Source organism: Homarus americanus, unplaced genomic scaffold (assembly GCF_018991925.1).
Source record: "Homarus americanus isolate GMGI-L3 unplaced genomic scaffold, GMGI_Hamer_2.0 scaffold4896, whole genome shotgun sequence".
NCBI lineage: Eukaryota > Metazoa > Arthropoda > Malacostraca > Decapoda > Nephropidae > Homarus > Homarus americanus.
The window spans coordinates 6,391,385-6,409,183 of NW_024749657.1; the positions used below are offsets into that span (position 1 = coordinate 6,391,385).

The following is a 17,799-nucleotide window of genomic DNA, read 5'->3' on the forward strand; positions in this document are numbered from 1 at the left end:
TTTAGCTTGAGGAAAGATTTGTTGAGTTTTATCTCTAATTCCAGTAATACGAAGACACAGTCAATTTCGAACATACAGGAAATTCATGTCCACATGAGTGAAAAGAATATTAAACAATATTTCATGAAAAAATCTTACCAACACCTTCAAAAATTCAACATATTATATAATTTTGATTACCTGAAGATTATCTCCCCGGTATATTTCACCTGATGATGGAATACTTAACACTACCTGAAGGATTTATATTAGGTTGGGAAAGGTTAAAATTATCATTACTTTCACTTTTATCTTCTTCACTACTAATCGGCTCGTAGGTTAACATTAGGGTGGTTAATCCTAAAGTGAAATAAGCTACTGGGGTGTAATTTCCAGGGATCCAATATATTCTAATCTTTTGCCATTTAATGATAACCATAAAACTTAAAATGAGAGCTAAACCACTCAATGTGAACATAATTTATAAATTAATTAATAACGAAACTAATTCATCTTGATATATATTAATACTCTTCACATAAACAAGATATTTCTTACATTAATACAGGACAGTCACAAGCCAACTCTAGGTGCGGAGTCTCTTCATCAGACGCCCGCGAGTCATCCACAGTCAGTACAGGAAGGTTAAAGGGCTGATAGTGTGCTGCTGTAATTAAACTAACGGGCAGCAATACGTTAAATAGATACCCAGACCTTTAAACTCCATGGAACAACGAGAAGTAAAATCCAACGCGTGATTGTACAGGAAAAAAACCCAGTAATTAAAGAAAATGTCACTGTTTCCAGCCTATGCCAACAAAATCGGTATGTTTGTGACCACGTTTCCTTTACTTGATTTTATATACTTTGTTTTACCTTGAAATCGATGTTTGGGCTTGGGTCCTATATGATTTAAGCTTCTAGATTCTGTTTTACCATATAATGAAACAGTTGGATAGTTTATTACAGTATTTTCGGTAAAATTTGAGTTTGTCATTCTTGTATTTAGGAATCCAGGAAAAAGTCAAGAAAAAAGGCACGGAAAAAACCTAACCTAACCTACCTGCAATGCCATCATATTTAAATAGTGCTGTCAATGTGTACAAGTCAAATAACATTTTTTCCTGTGTACTTTATTTCCGTACACCAATAAAATTCCCCAACTTACTCAATTATTATCCATCAGTGCACTATCTTAGTTACCATGAATAATTAGCTAGACAACAATTTTCGATATCATTTACTTGTAGAAAAATACTGTACACATATGTTTATATTTCCTGCTTGAGGTATGATACTTTATATCGCCTCTCTTAGCTGAATAAAATCGACTGACATTAATCGAATCAAATAACTAAAGTGGCGTCTAGTATTGAGGAGGGTAAGGAAAGGAAGAAAATAAAGTAAAATAATGAAAGAAGTAAGAGAGAGAAGGGAAAGGAGAGAGTGTTGATGTCATTACAAACATGACATCACTTTTCAACAATACCCAAAACCTGGTGTACCTGAACCAATATGACCCTTCTCAGTGCTTGTGAGGTCATGATGTAAGGTCATCCCATAGTCAGGTCAGGGCACTCAGGTAACAATCATAGGACTTGATAAAAATAGGAGGGTGAACAGAGAGAGAGAGAGAGAGAGAGAGATTAAGGTTAGGAAAGAGGTGTTTTGATAAATGAGTTGATGTTTATATTAATAGATGAATCGGTGCTTAAAAAAATAGGTAGAGAGTTGTATAGCCCTGGCTGGCTCTCTCGAGAAGGCAGTTCAAAAGATGTCAAAGTCTTTAAACTGCTAGGGGAACATATGGAACTGCAGTCTCCTCCACCTCCGTAAACAGAGTGAAAGGTTTTAGGGAAATAGTGCTAGGAATGATGACAAAACTAAATTAGGCAGGGAACTAAAACCTAAATGCATCAAAGAAAGGATTCAGAACAGGAGTGAGAAAGATTTAGGAGTAATGATAAGTAGGAATCTTAAACCAAGTAAACAATGTGTATTTGCTCGAAACAAGGCTAATAAAGTACTTGGGTTCATATAAAGGAGTGTTAGTTACAAGACTAGCGAGGTCATCCTAATACTATATCTTACACTTGTGAGACCTCACTTGGATTATGCAGTTAATAATTCTGGTTACCGTATTACAGAATGGATATAAAATCCCTAGAAAGAATTTAGAGGAGAATGACAAGACTAATCTCGGGCATTAGGAACCTCAAGCACAGAGACAGGTTGAAGTATCTTAATTTGCATTCCCTCGAGAGACGTAGAGTGAGGGGCGATATGATAGAGGTGTATAAATGGAAGTCAGGGCTAAACAAAGGGGACATTACAAAGGTACTCAAACTATCCAACCAGGAGCGAACTCGTAACAATGGTTTTAAATTAGATAAATTTAGATTTAGCGCAAAATAGGTAAACATTGGTTTGGAAATACGAGTAGTGGAAGAATGGAACAAGTTATCAAACATCATTATTGACTCGAACACGCTGGATAGCTTCAATCATAGGTTGGATGGATATATGAGCAATAGGGGTTGGGTGTAAATGGGACTGCCCAGTATGGACCAATAAGCCCACTACAGTTTGCTCCATTCTTATGTTCTTATAGGGAGTTGGACAGGGAGAGACTTGAATAGATTGACAGGCAGCCAAAACGTGGGGGCTACATATTTTAATTTATCGCTCATAGAATGAATTAAACGTACCAAACTAACGTACTGTAATTCTAATCCTTGGTATTTTCTTACAGACCAACAGTCAGAAGCTTCATCAGCGTCCTTGGCTTGGTTGACAAATGAGAGTTGCCCCCCAGAAGCAGGACAGCAACAAGTGAAGCAGCCATTGCCAAGGTCAGTACTGGTCTGTACTGTATGTAATAGATTTGAATGCAGATGATTCAACTTCCACCAGAATTGGAAATTTATGTGCAATGGATCATACAGTACTGTACCAGTTTTGAAAAGAGGAATACTGTAGTAATATCTGGTGGTATTATGAATTAAGTACAAGTACTGCTATGTAGTATAGTATAGTGCTTTACTGGATGTAGTACAGCTCCTCCCCGACCCACTCGACTTACGACCTGCCTCAGTCGTACCAAAATTTTGTCAAATTACGTATTTTTGAGTCCCGACGTCAGTACACAGACAAAATTTTCATTAGTAATTCACTTTAAAATGGCTGCCAAGCTTAAAAGTAGTGCTGAGAAGTAAAAGAGATACCCATTTTAGATTTTCTATGTATTATTTAAGCATTTTTGACTTAGGACCATTTCAACTTACGACCTGGATTTGGGTCCCGAATCCCGTCGTAAGTCGGGGAGAAGCTGTACTGTATATCATTTCCTGTACCATATGTGAGTCTTGTTGAAAAATGCAGTGGTATCAGTTATTTTGCACTGCTGTCATGGTGCTTTAGTTACTTACAACTGCACATTAAGATTATTATCCATGTATGGCTTTGTTTGTACAGTGACCCCTCGTTTAACGAACACCTCGGTTAACATAATTTCGATTAACGAACTGCCTTCCATAAGGATCTTCAATTCGGTTAACGAAAAAAATTCGCTTAACGAACTTCTTACGAACCGACCTCAACATGTTTTCGCTTGCACTGACAGGGCAACCAGCTTTAGTATCAGTCCGCCAATACATTAATCGGTTCTAGGGCTTAAATTCCTTACTATTTTTGTAAATATCAAGAAGTTTATACTATTCAATAATTTTAAAAGTTTAATATTCAATTTTTTAGTCATTTTAACAATTATTGAACAAAATTGAAGGTAAAGTGACTAGTTTAATGCGCGGCATCCAGCCTCTTTACACAGCAAACAGGCGTCAGTCTCTCTCTGTTTTCACTGGAGGTAACATCTTGCTTGAGACTCTCTTCAACTAAACGCTTTTTTTCTGTGTTTCCAAGCAAATTATTGGTCATTTTGAAATATATTTTATATATTGACAATATATAATGCAGTGCAGCGTTGATTTAAAGAAAATAATCTTGAATTAAACCAGAGAGCTAAAATTTTATGGGTGAAATGGCACCATGGGGTGACTTCTCTTCCACCCCAATGCCTTCTCTTCTTCCTTCTCCTCCACCCATATTCTAAATCCCATCATCATCATCATCATCCAGGAGCCTTCTACATACACACCTCAAAGTAAGTGAACTTTTCTACCATTTTTGTTGAATTTAGGAAATTTTCGGTGAGCTGGAACCAATTACCCAAAAACCCATTGAAACAATGGTTTCGGTTAACGAACGTTTCGGTTAACGAACGACCTTCTGGAACGGATTGAGTTCGTTAACCGAGGGGCCACTGTATTTTGATTCCTGCCAGTTGAATGACACAGGTAATTTTTTAGTTTAGTACTTTTGTTATTAATCGTGGTTTCGGGAAATAATATACAGGGTACTGGTACTGTACACCGTAGTCTTAAATGTGAGGTATATTTTTGTCTCTGGTGGTAATATTTGTGTTGTAAGTTCCAGAATTTTATGTTTTAACTTTTATTTTTATTTACAGTACTCAATCAGAAGATGCAGAAAATGTAGAGAAATTTGATGAAAGTTTGGAAGAAACAGAGTCAGCACAGCTCCAAAGATCCAAATTTTACGACAAAGAACTAAAGACGGAGAAAATAGAGAAACAGATAGACAATAGAACACAGGCTACCACCAGCACTAACTCATCACATTCTAGGTCAAAATCTAAACGGTCTAAGTCAAGAGTGCGTAGACCTGATAAAAAACGAAAGCCACACCCCAACAAGAGGTAAGATAAATATAAGTAAAAAAAAATATGGTCTTGTATGTTATTTCAGAATACTGTACTGTATCTGGTGAGTTAATGACGATAGTTTTCATCCATTTTCATAAGTCTGGTCGATGCGTTTTGTACTTTTGTATGATTCCTTCAATTACGGAGTATATATACAGTAATCACCATGTGGGCAGAGAGGTGGTATATATGCCATGAACCAAGGCAGTTTGCTGACCACTAATGTGCATAGAAGCCATGTGCTGAACACTGACCATGACGAGCCGTTTACCTTTAGTTTTGCTCATTTATTTCCACAGCTTGACCAATGAAGTTTTTGGTGTAAATTCCTTCATTGCATCTAGGAAATCATGTCTAAAATAACTTTGTCTTACTGAAGGATTACTGTGGGCTTGCCACCATCTCTCTCATCTTTTATAAATGCAGAACAATAGTCAAAAGAAGTCAATATAGAGAAGAGTAACATGAAAATACTGATTTTGATGTACTGCATAGTCTGGGTCAAAAGTTTGCTCCCTCCCAATATGAAGCAGTATCGACCCCAAATGAGATAAAACAACACACCCGCATCAAATGACAGTTCGGGAGTTTTATAACTGGTTGTGTATCTCGCTCCAGGTTTCCCTCAAGTCCCAGAGAATATAACAGACACAAGAGAGAAAGTAAAGGTGAAAAGGCGGAGTGTGTGTAACTATGTGTGTTAGTCACTGTTGGTAGTCTTGGTTTATTAGGTGTATGTACTGTAGAATGCTTACATATATATTGGTATCCTTCAAAATATCTTAAGAAATCTGTTTTGTATGACTGTACAAGACTGATACACCTTCATCTAGGCCACAACTTACTTTCTTTTCAAACTCAACCTAGTCACCATTTTAGTATTGTACTACAGTATACTCTTTAATCTTAAAAAAATAAAATAAAAAATAATAATAATAATAATAATACTACTATTAGGTAAAATTTTGAACTGTACTGTACTGTATGTAAATTTATTTAGTGTATTTATTTATTTTATTATTATTATTTTTTATTGTGAATACTTAATGCTTTACTTTTTGAAGATTTGAAGAAATGATGGTCAAGAAGAAGAGCATCTTCCTAGAGGATCTCGGTGGTCTGGTAAATCCCGAGAATGCCTTTTTCATCACGACAGAAGGTGACAGATACAATGCATATTGTAAAACTACGCATCACACAGAGTTAGCAAGGTACAGAGAGAGAGAGAGGAATTATGTATTATGCAGATCATTCTAAGAAAGAAATCGCTTAAGACTAGATATAAAAGGGTGCTACTACAACATGCAGTCTACAAAAATATCTTTTGTCAACCCTAACATAACCTAAAGCACTAAATATACAAAATCAATAATAAAATTAATATAGTGGACATTCTAATGTACTGTACTGCATTGGACAAATTGTAGACCACAGTCTATAATGTAAATATCTTTGTAGACAACACCAATACATGCACCTTTGGGCACAAGATCTAATAAATGCAGTCGAGTCAATAATTCGTGAAATACATATTTGCATTCTTGAATTTGCAGTTACTTCTACTTCTACCTGTGTTTTAAATTTTGCAGTCAAATATTCATAATTCATGGTGAGCGACGACTGCCAGTGTTTCTTTACATAATAAACCATGTAAGTTGTGGAAATAACACTTCAATGCTCCAGTGTGACATAGAAATAAAGAAAATATAATATAAAACTATAAAATAAGAAAAGTTAAAATATACTAAGTGATTTGTTTGTGGGAGGCAGGGTGGTTGATTGGTATACTGAGTGTCCCCTCTCCCATTACTGAGCCAAGTGCACACCTCTGACCTTGTTAATAAAACGTGCAATTTCACCATAATTCCTATATTATTTAGGTATATTTGGTACCAGGCTATTAAAACATTATCGTGTGGTAATGAAAAAATTAATAAAATCCCAACTCGACCCCAGATTAATTATTGTGTGGTATTAAATTCCTGGTTCTTTGTTGATATAATGTGGTCACAGCCAGTCCAGTACCTGCCTTCATCATATTGTTGTACCTATCGTTGGTGGTTATGACGACGGACTTTTTAGCACCACCGGGGAAATGTGTTCCTACATCCCCTGTGATAACCCGTGTCGTCTCTAAACAGCAACGTCGCAGTAGTAGTAATTACTATTTATGAATTAAAGGGTATTGGTCATGTATCGATGGTCGTCATTGGTGGAAAGGTTTGCTATACTGTAGGACTAGGTTGGCCATTTGAAGACACAGGTTACCACAGTGGTGTAGGAACACATATCTACAACTATATCATGAGACCTGAAAGGATGCTTTGGTGGCATGATGCAAGGGGCAAAACATGTGCAATTTATAGTTTACTGCAGCACAAAATACACATACACGCAACACCACACCACTGCGCTGCCAGCCCAATGACAACGTTTGCCAATGGTCACATTATTCTGAACATAATCCCACATACATTATAAAAAAAATGTGTAAATGGACTGCGTGTGTTATTCTAAAATGGGCATAGAATAAACACTCATAAATTAAGAGGTTCCTGTACCCTGTATAATTATATAAATTTTAGTACATCATCATTAACAGTATTTGCAACAATATAAAACTTGCCTAATGGTATCTTTATTGTTTTACTCATGTTAATTTTATGTGTTGCAGGTACAAGATTAGCGCTCAAGGAAAGCTTGGATATGTTCCTCCACAGAAGAAAGATCGTGTTCTGAAATCACGACCTGGGCCCCGGTACTACAGAGGAAGAAAACATAAAAAGATATATTCTGAACCTGAAGCACTTATAGCAACATCCAAGGAAAACCCTGTAACTGAAAAAAACTCTTATGGTTATGTACCACTTGGGTTGACCTATGCAGAGACAGTCAAAGAAGAGAAACTCCTCCAGAAGTCAGAAGTAAATCCCCTGGGAATATATGATAGTATAACAGAACAGTATTTGTTAGGTGTAGGAATTCCCAAACAGGAGGAAAGTGTACAATGTAGCCAAGAAATGGAGTATGAGTATTGGCAGAACCAGTCAAAAGTGTACAATGAGAGACTTAGCAAAGAACCCTCCAATGTTTCTCTCTGGCTTGAGTTTGTGAAATTTCAAGATAAAGCTTATATATATCTGTTTCATGATGATTCACATAAGACTACTACTACAAAGAAGCACGGGAGGAATCAGAAAGCTTTAGCCGAGAGGAAGATTTCCATTTTAGACAGTGCAATAAAAAAGAACTTTAGATCTGTAGAGTTACAGTTTGAACGTTTGGAAATTGGTAAAGATATTTGGGATGACAAAAAACTCAAACAAGAATGGAGTACTTTGATATTCAATTTCCCCAATAAGATCCAAGTTTGGCACCAGTATCTGGTTTGTATGCAGACCCACTTTACCTCCTTTAGTCTGCCATCAGTGGTGCAAACATTTTCTAAGTGTAGTGAAAGATTGCAACAAATGCAGAGTGGTGTATTCTTGACCCACTCTCCACCTCCTGACCTGGGGAAATGCTTAGTGGATATAGCTGTCCAACTTGCACATGTGTGGCGTCAAGGAGGACACATGGAGAGATCGATTGCTCTTTTCCAGGCACTCATAGAGCTGAATCTCTTTTCTCCAAAGCATGCAAGCACCAAGGATATACCATTGGAATCAAGGTTAACACTCTTTGAACCTTTCTGGGATTCAAGAGCACCAAGGTAGGTCTTAGTGTTAAGGGAGAAGCTTGGTGGATGTTGCTCGTGCTTGCTCCTTCTCAGGTAGATTACAGTGGTCAGGGCCTTTCAGAATTAAATGATGACATGAAATAAAGACATCCTAGCTTATTTCACAGAATGATTAACCCTCTCACAGCAATGTCATTGATTAATCGGGGTATCCTGTGTGTGGATATTTGTGTAAAATAAAAAATAAATATTTCTATTATACATGTACAGGTACAAGTATAATGAAAAAATAATAATATTTTTTTACCAAGTTCAACTATATATATTTTAACTTAGTAGAAAAATACTTACGAATAGCAGTCATATTTTTGCTCGTCAGGCACGCACGCCAATTTATAACCACATGATTGTACAGTACAAGGGAGTATACGTTACAGCTGCAGTGATCAGGAAAAATTTTATCGTGTTGTATACGATAAAGACACAGCGAGAGGGTTAAATACCCTTGTGATAATCTAACCTTGCCTATCCAGGTAGCATTAGTGTGACTCATGTTTTCACATTTATTCATCAGATTCTTCTACAACAGACAGATACTGTAGCTTGTTGCAACTCCTATTTGGGAATTATTTACTGTATACCTTATTTGTGCTTGAGGTATACACTGTAGTATTCAGGTTCTGTATGCATGTATTTGTCTGATAAATTGTGAAAGTTTGCATTTTTTGTGTTGGTGACATGGCTTTCAATTGGCCATAAATCTAGTTGAGTGGTTCATTTTCATTTAAAGTTGTTTTATGTTGTATTTACTCTGGAAAAAATACAAAAGGTGTAAGAGTTATAAATACAATAGATGAATAGATTGATGGTAAATAGCTATGCTAGTTTCTTTTTTAAACATACATAAAGAATAGTTGTACAGTATTGATTACCTTTTTTAACAGAGATACAGTACATATACAATTTTACAGATTTGGTGAGGTGAAAGCTGTTGGATGGGCCAAGGTTATGGAGAAAAAAGAGCAGGTGAAATATCAAGAAGTTATATTAGGTAAGTGAAATTACTGTAGTAATAAATCAGGTACAGTGCACTACAGTAGACCCTCCTTATGTTATGATAGTGGGACTGAGAATTAACATGAAATAGTAATTCGAGTTACCTGTACATTGGTTTATGTACAGTACAGGTATTTCTCAATTTATGTAATGGTTACATTTCAGAAAACCATTCATAAATTGGGAATGCCTGTTTTTCAGAACTTGGAATCATAATGTCTTTCTGGCTGAATACAGTAAACCGTTTCAATATCAAATTGGTGAAAGTTTGGACTTGTCACTCATAAGATGCAGATTTAGTTCTATGATATGACAAACATAGTTTGTGGAATGTTATCACTGGTGTACGAGGTCTGTCCAAAATGAAACCGAACTTTTTAAATACCGCGCCAACGAGCTGGCGCAGCGTGCTTGCGACGGGAGCTCTGTGTAGCAGTGACCTTGAGCTTTAGTCTAACACTAGCCGCATAACTCCACTTCAATTAGTCATCGAGCTACACGTGCTAGAGTGAACGTGTTTAGTGCACTTGACCATTTGTTGCAAGTTGAACAATGAAGGATCTTGAAGAGCAATGTCTTTGCATGAAATTCTGTTTCAGATTGGGAAAAACTTTTAAGGAGATTTTTCAAATGTTGCAACAGGTGTTTCATCACCTGTTATGACATTTTTCAGAAAGTTTTCATTCGCATTTGAACGATCAAACAGCTCCTGACTGACTGTATCACGGTTCTCTTTTTGCTCATCTGTCGGCAGACGCGGCAACACGTTGCATCTTCAGTTTTTTGTTAAAATCGTGTGGCATGAACTTTTACAGATGCCTACTTCTTCGTAAACTTCACGGACAGTCAGGCGACGATTTTCATGGATTACAGCACGTTTTTTCTCAGCGTGATCGTCATCAGTTTACGTGGAAGGCCATCCAGATTTGGGTTCGTCTTCGGTGGATGTTCTAACCCTTTTTGAAACGCTGGTACCACACGTGACATTGCGTACGGCTCAAACATTCCTCCCCATAAGCCTGTTGCAACATTTGAAAAGTCTCCTTGAAAGTTTTTCCCAATCTGAAACAGAATTTCATGCAAAGATATTGCTCTTCAAGATCCTACATTGTTCAACTTGCAACAAATCGCCAAGTGCACTAAACACACGTTCACTCTAGCTCATGTAGCTCAATGACTAATTGACATGTCGTGATGCGGCTAGTGTTAAACTAAAGCTCAAGGTCACCCGCTACACAGCGCTCCCATTGCGAGGAGGCTGCGCCGACTCGTTGGCGTGCTATTTAAAATGTTCTGTTTCTTTTTGGACAGACTTCGTATATACTGAGTTGGCCACTCCACTTCAGTGTCCTGGGTCAAGCTACAGCATTTCACCTGGAGTAGCCACCCCACAAAAGATAATGTTGTTTTACCCAACAGGTGGGACAAAAGATGAAGAAGATGACTTCATAGCTCAAGGTGGCACAACATCACGGTTATGGTTGGCCCTCGAGACCTCCCGAGAAAGACGTCATTGGTTGCCATGGGCACAAGACCCTGAGGATTGTGAGGACCCCGAGAGGATGGTTCCTTTAGAAGAATTATCTCCCCATCTTTTCATGTTGAATTCTGTAGAGGACCACTACTACCTTATACTTCAGTTTCTCAAATTTCTTGGTGTACCTGATACTAAAACCTTCATATTGCGAAGACAAACATTGAGCAAAAGTCAGAAAAATAACAAGGTTGAAGAAGATGATGATGATAATAGTGAAACTGTTTTTAAGTCCCAAGTTATTGAAACTCTCTTTGATGCAGATTTATTTGGAACTAATTTACACTCCATAAAAGATAATGTAAAGAGTGAGATTCTAAATTTTGATGCTGTTGGTCCATCTCTTGAGGACCCTTTATGTGAGGAGTATTATGAGTTCTTATGTAGAGTAGTAAAACAGGCATCTGATGTGTTCGAACTATCATATAGAACACAGTTGACAGTTTTGCACATGAAACTCATCGGTGCATGGTATTTAGTTAAGCAGAAAATTATCAGTGACAAAATTGAACTTAAGAGGTCTAATAACCAGTTACAGAAGGTACTAAAAAATATATTTAAGTTAAATGAATTTAGGATGTGCCTTCCTCTCTATCTGGAGTATGCAAAAATAGAAGAAGCCAGGAATGACTTGGAAAATGCTTCTTCTATTCTCTCTTCAACACTGTCTATTGCTACGGCTACTGGTAATGCGATGGATATTACCAACACAGATTTTCCCACTATTATGGAACTTTATGCCTTGTTCATCCAAGTAGAGATGAAGCAAGAGGCACGAATTGGTTTTTTTAAACACAAAAATAACATCATGTTTTCCCTATATTCATTAATTAATACAGGAAAGTTTTCACAAAACAAGGGATTATCTCTTTATGGTAAGCGCGTCATCCAAACCAAGAATAAACTAAACGATATGTTAGACTTGCACTGTGATTCTTTAACTGTGAATTATGACACTAACCCTGAAAAGAACATGGAACAATTTCTGGCAGTTAAACTAGTAAGTTTTCTGGCCATTTTCCAGTTGTTCATGGCAGGCTTTAAACCTGCCTGTTTGATTTTTGAAACCATTATTAAGAAAATCAAAGGTGTATATACAAACCCAGTTCCTCTTCAGCTGCAGCATATTTTATTGCCTTCAGAAAGAGTTGCCAATGCTATGGAGACACAAGAGAAAAACGAAACTAATGCATACAAGAATAAAGTGCTGGAGAAAATATATGAGAATTACCTTTGGTTAATTGAGGTGTCATCTCAAGTCCTGAGTGACGCCATGATGTCTCCAGCGACTCTGAGGGAAATAATTATGTCGGCTTTAAGAGTTGCTCCAGAAAACCAAAGATTCCTCTTACTTCTTGCTCAGCACCAGGTATGTACAGTACTGTGTTCACTTGTAAGGTCTGATGAATCCTATTTCAAGTACTACAGTAGAACGTCGATATAACACGAGATACGTTCCAAGAGAGGTCGCTTTAAACCGAACTAAATCGAAGTGTTGTTTCAATGGAATAATTTAGTTTGATACTTGAGAGAAACAAAATGCTAAAAAGACTAAGAGTTTACCCAGATGCACCTCAGCCCATCCAGATTAAACAAAACATTATTTACATTGTTTTTTGTAGTATGTTAAAACAAACACTTATAAATCAACTCCGCCAAAATTATGGGACGTGAAATGGTCTGTTTACTAGTGATCAGCTGATGTGAAGATTGTGGGGGGGGGGGGGTATATATGTCAGATTGATCCGTGCAAAATAATAAAGATTCACTTCATATTTAAACATTCTCCTTAATTGTGGGTGTCGCTTTAAATCAATAATCTTAAATTGAAGTGCTTTAAATCGACATTCTACTGTATTTTGTTTGGATGCGACTCTTACCACACAAATATATTCCGATTATATATTTTTTCAGCTGAGGGAACCCCTTGCCCGCTAAAGGGCTAGAACCCGTCTCATACCGATTGAAAATGTGATAAATAAATTAGTTAGATGTCGGGTGGAAAATTTCAGACAGGTCATTGGCTGATAACCTTGTGATGGCATGAATGCACTGAAAATATAATGAGTGATAAATTAATGGGAGATGATTTGTGGTGTGGTCCAGTAAAGGGAAAGGAGGAAGGTGAGAGGTGGACTTTGTAGGAGATAGTCTGTTAGTAAATTGATTTTTGAAAGCTAGGAATATGTCAATGGAATAAGCATATAAGAGGCTGCACACAGGGAAGCTGAATATGACCTTGGAAGAGTGGAAACATACATTTTATTAATAGGTCAGTGTTTTGATTACAGCTACTCCTCGACTTATGAGTGCCCCAGTCGTATCAATTTTTTTTTCAAATTAAGTATTTTCAAGTCCCGACGTATACTGACAAAATTTTCGTCTGTAATTCCTTTAAAAATGGCTGGCAAGCTTAAAAGTGAGTTATGTGGTGCTGAGAAGATAAAGAGACACCCATTTTAGATTTTATATATTATTTTTGCATTTTCGACTTATGACCAATTCGACTTACGACCTGGATTTGGGTCCCTAACCCCGTCGTAAGTCGGGGGGAGACTGTATAGTGAATTAGATTAGATGTGTTCAGGTATAATTCATTTACAGTACTGTATTCCATACAGTATAATAGAGTACTGTACATTACTCCATGTTTAGCCATTTATTTTGGAATGTACGTACATTAATTTTATTTTATGTTAGGAAGTAATTCAAAGTCGGTCACCATACCCAGAACATCTGCCATATTAGACGATATCACAAATTGTAATATTCTACCAGTTGTCAGTTTTATTGATTTCTTCCCTTCACACACACAATCTATTATCAACCTCTTGGGGTTCTCAAGTGAATTGGGTAGACTACCTAGGTTGGTACACCAAGTATAAACTAAAGAATACTAAGAAAAACATGAATAGTTGTATTATGTTAATTGTAGACTTTCAAGTTGCTCAAGTCTTTTAGAAGCATTTTTATACAGTGTGTGTGTGTGTGTGTGAAGATTTATCTCGTTTGTGCTGTAAGTGTAAACCAGTACATGTATCTCTTCAGGTGCTTTGGCAGCTGCTGGTAAAGTTTTAAAGGTTATCACATGCTGAAGTGTTGTGTGGAATTTACCTGGGTGCTACTACACTGTGGTTTATGACATACAGGGGATTTACACTATAGACAGCAGTCTACAATTTGTCCAATACTTTATAATGTGTACTGTCAAAATTTTCTTTGTGCTTTACCAGTTTTAGTTTAGTTTGGTTGGGTTAGGTTCCCACAAATTCTTCTGTAGACTAAAGATATCTTGTAAACCACACACTACAGTAGCACCATTCTTATTTAGGGAAGAAGTATACACAGATTGACTGAAGTACTATGTTATACAAGTACAGTAGTGTTAAAAGTTTGTTAATAAATATTTTACCAGGTATTTAGTCCACCCTCTGCAGCACTTTAGTAGGAATGGCCTGGAACTGCATCTTGAGTATCCAAGTCAAGACAATGGTGTTTTTAGATAGACTTGTTTTTATTTAACACATCATCAAAATTGGTACTGTGCTACAGAATTGGCGTGACCTCCTTGGTGGACTAGAGAACCTTCCTCAGAGAAATTCTTCCATCGCTGTGCTGTTGTCGCAGGTCTTCCCACACATCCAGAAAACCATCACACTCATTGCCCAAACATATGAAGGTCAGTCAGTTGTGATTGTGTCAACTACAGTCAGTGTCCGCTTAATTTACGGTCACCTGCTTTTATACCTTGTACAGTAGCTGGTGCATTTTGTAAGATGTGGCAACTGTGTTTGTTTACTTCGTATTAAAACTCCCGGAATGGACCTAAGGAATCTCGCAATAGTAGCCAGACTAAGGATGGATGAAAAAATTTTACTCCACAATGTACAGTAGTTTACAAAACTCGATATTTTTGTGTGTTATCATTTACCAGAGGCATTAGATAGATATCAAATAAATGCTGCACTGATATTATGATTACGTTGTGTAGATATGAGGAAGAAAGTTTGAGGGAAGAATAATTATAGTGTATAGCTGCTCTGAGGAATACTGTACTGTACATGGATGAGATAGGATGAAGTGCAAGTTAAAGTTGGTTACCAAATTAACTTCATTATGGATAAGGTATTTCATTAGACAGCTTTTTATTCATACATGTGCTGGTTGTGACATATTCACTACACATTTATAGTTCATTTTGGGTAAAAAACAATTTGCTCTGATAAGATGGAGTATGAAAAGTTATTATCTTCCACTTTCTGTTTCCAGGGGCTCTCAGTTGTGGCCATCGCTTAGAAAGTATACTTGAAAAGGCAGTGAGTCAGCCCCCAGGGAATCACTGTCCTCTCATGTGGAGGCTCTACTTAGCTGTGGTTGCTGCCACACGACCAGGGGGACTGAAGGACCTAGTATACAGGGCACTTTCTCACTGCCCTGGTGTTAAAGTAAGGAATAAGATATAAGTTGTGTTAATATGACAGTTCTCATCCACACACACACAGAGCTGAAACATACGTTATACAATTAAATTTGCCTCGTTGCCCCCAATATATATATATACCTGTGTTGTCTATCTTAAAGATGTCGAAGCACCAATCTCTCGGTCTGTCAACAATTCTGTATTCTCTCTGTAATGTGTAGTGAAATATTGTTTGTCACTTATACAGTGTACCCCTAAGTTTAACAATCACTTATTTAATTTGGGACTATTAAAAGCAAAGACAATGAGATCCTGTTTGAGGCAGACAGTAAAAGAGAGATGGGCAGAGTACATAGAAGAACTATGCAATAAGAGTACAAGTAGAAAAGGAAATCAAAATCAAAATGCCAATTCTGGAATTAGAAGTTGCGGCAGCTGTGAGCAATATGAAAAATGCTGAAACTCATGGGGTTGATTAGCTTCCAGCAGAATTTATAAAACAAATGGGCAAGAATTGGTTAAAATGTTTGAGTAAAATATGTAATTAATGTAATTCTATATACAGTACTTCCAAAGAGACCTCCCAGTGAGTAAAAAAAAATACATATTTGTATTACCTAAGAAACCAAGAGCCTTAGAGTGCACCCAGTTTAGTACAATGAGCTAAATCAGTCGTGCCTGCAAAGTTTTATTAAACATAATTTTAAGCAGAATAAAATTTAGAATAGAAAGTGATAGGATTTGTAGTTTGTAAAGACTGCTTGTTAGAATGAAAGATTTCCTTGAATGTTGAAGTAGGTTGAGGGTGTAATATTTCCCATGTTCCTCAACAGTCTGTATACCTGGATTGTGCGCGTCTCATGCCAAGTATGCTGAAGGAGATCATGAACCTGCTGTCAGAAAAAGGCCTGAGGGTGAGGTTACCCTTGGAAGAGTTACAGGTTCTCACAGAAATAGAGTTGGATTTGGAAGAAGAACCTGAAGAAGATGTAATTACTAGTGATTTGAAAGGAGACTGTGCAGAGGATGCAATTACTAGTGATTTGAAAGGAGACCCTCTGAAGGATGCAATTACTATTGATTTGGTAGGAGACCCTGCAGGGGATGCCATTACAGGTACTAGTGATTTGGAAGGAGACCCTCTGAAGGGTGTATTTTTCATTGATTTGGAAGGAGACCAAGACAATGGTGATTAATACATAAATTCAAGATTTATTTCATAGCTGATAAGGTAGTTAATCCTTAAACCCCTTCCGCATTATTAAGCTGTAGAAATCTTGTCCTCTTGCTGCCGTCGATCCTGCCATATTAGGTTTAGAGTTTAATAAAGTTTCAGGATCAACAAGTTATAATAGTTTTTGGCTGTGCATGATGTGGTGACCAAGACAGCCCAGCAGGAATGGGTCAAGGAACTGCCAAACTCTCTGACTATACAGTACCTATTATCTGCTTTTTTGTGGCAATAGTTTAAAGTACAGTATCAAGTTTACTCATGTATGTGGTATTAATATTGGGATATTTATGGTTTTTTAATTAAAGTTTTGAATTAGATTTTGCCTATCTGTTCTCAAAGGAAAGTCGAACATGATAAAACTGTGATATTACCAGGCAACTGTCCAGGTCTTTATTGAGTTATGGGTATTTTTAGTCTCAGTTTTGACATTAGAAAATACAAGTACAGTACAGCCCAATGAACATGAAACATTGGGTTAATATCAACCCAACCAATAGGCAGAAAGAGCGCATCATCCTAAGTTACCACTCATTTGCTATTCTATCGGACCCTGGAGTATTGATAACATTTAGATTGGCTTTACAGTACATATTTGATCTTGGTAGAAAAATATGCTCGAAAACAACAACTGTACAAGCAAAAATGTACACTCTAATGCCCGTATTATTAAACAACATCTTCCCTTGAAGAGGATCGTCATGTTTCAACCCGAGCTTTAAACTAAATGAGTCCTGAGGGACACCACAATACAGTACCTGTACTTAATGGGGTGGTGTGGCGGTAAAATTAACTAATTTCAATAAAATTAATTTATAATATTGGAATTAGTTATTCTTACCGTCACATCACCCAGTTAAGTACAGTACTGCGCTGTCCCTCAGAACTCATTTAGTTTAAAACTCGGGTTGAAACACGACGATCCTCTTCAAGGGAAGTTGTTGTTTAATAATACGGCTGTGAATCTTTGGGTTCATTTAGAGGCAGGCGAGACGGCACGACTTTTGTTGGCAAGTGTATATTTTTCTCACCTATGTAGAGTACCAGAATTATCATTGTTTAATTTAGTGGTGTTAGGAAATTGTTTTGTAAATTAGTCATGTAAGAAATGATTAAA

The 17,799-nt window shown here is 36.9% G+C and overlaps 1 protein-coding gene across 2 annotated transcripts; it reads left to right on the forward strand.

Annotated features, from left to right (window-relative positions):
- The first annotated feature begins 551 nt into the window (after nucleotides 1-551).
- LOC121853559 (nuclear exosome regulator NRDE2-like) lies at nucleotides 552-17,002 on the forward strand. 2 transcript variants are annotated; one of them, XM_042347775.1, is made up of 11 exons: nucleotides 552-804; nucleotides 2,732-2,831; nucleotides 4,508-4,756; nucleotides 5,827-5,973; nucleotides 7,437-8,474; nucleotides 9,413-9,492; nucleotides 10,917-12,400; nucleotides 14,584-14,710; nucleotides 15,301-15,476; nucleotides 16,285-16,490; nucleotides 16,530-17,002. In XM_042347775.1, the coding sequence occupies exons 1-11, from the start codon at nucleotides 771-773 to the stop codon at nucleotides 16,645-16,647; spliced, it is 3,759 nt and encodes a 1,252-aa protein (XP_042203709.1). In that variant the 5' UTR covers nucleotides 552-770; the 3' UTR covers nucleotides 16,648-17,002. The 2 variants fall into 2 exon arrangements, with proteins under 2 accessions (XP_042203709.1, XP_042203708.1); XM_042347774.1 differs by having other exon boundaries at nucleotides 16,285-17,002.
- The last annotated feature ends 797 nt before the right edge of the window (nucleotides 17,003-17,799 follow it).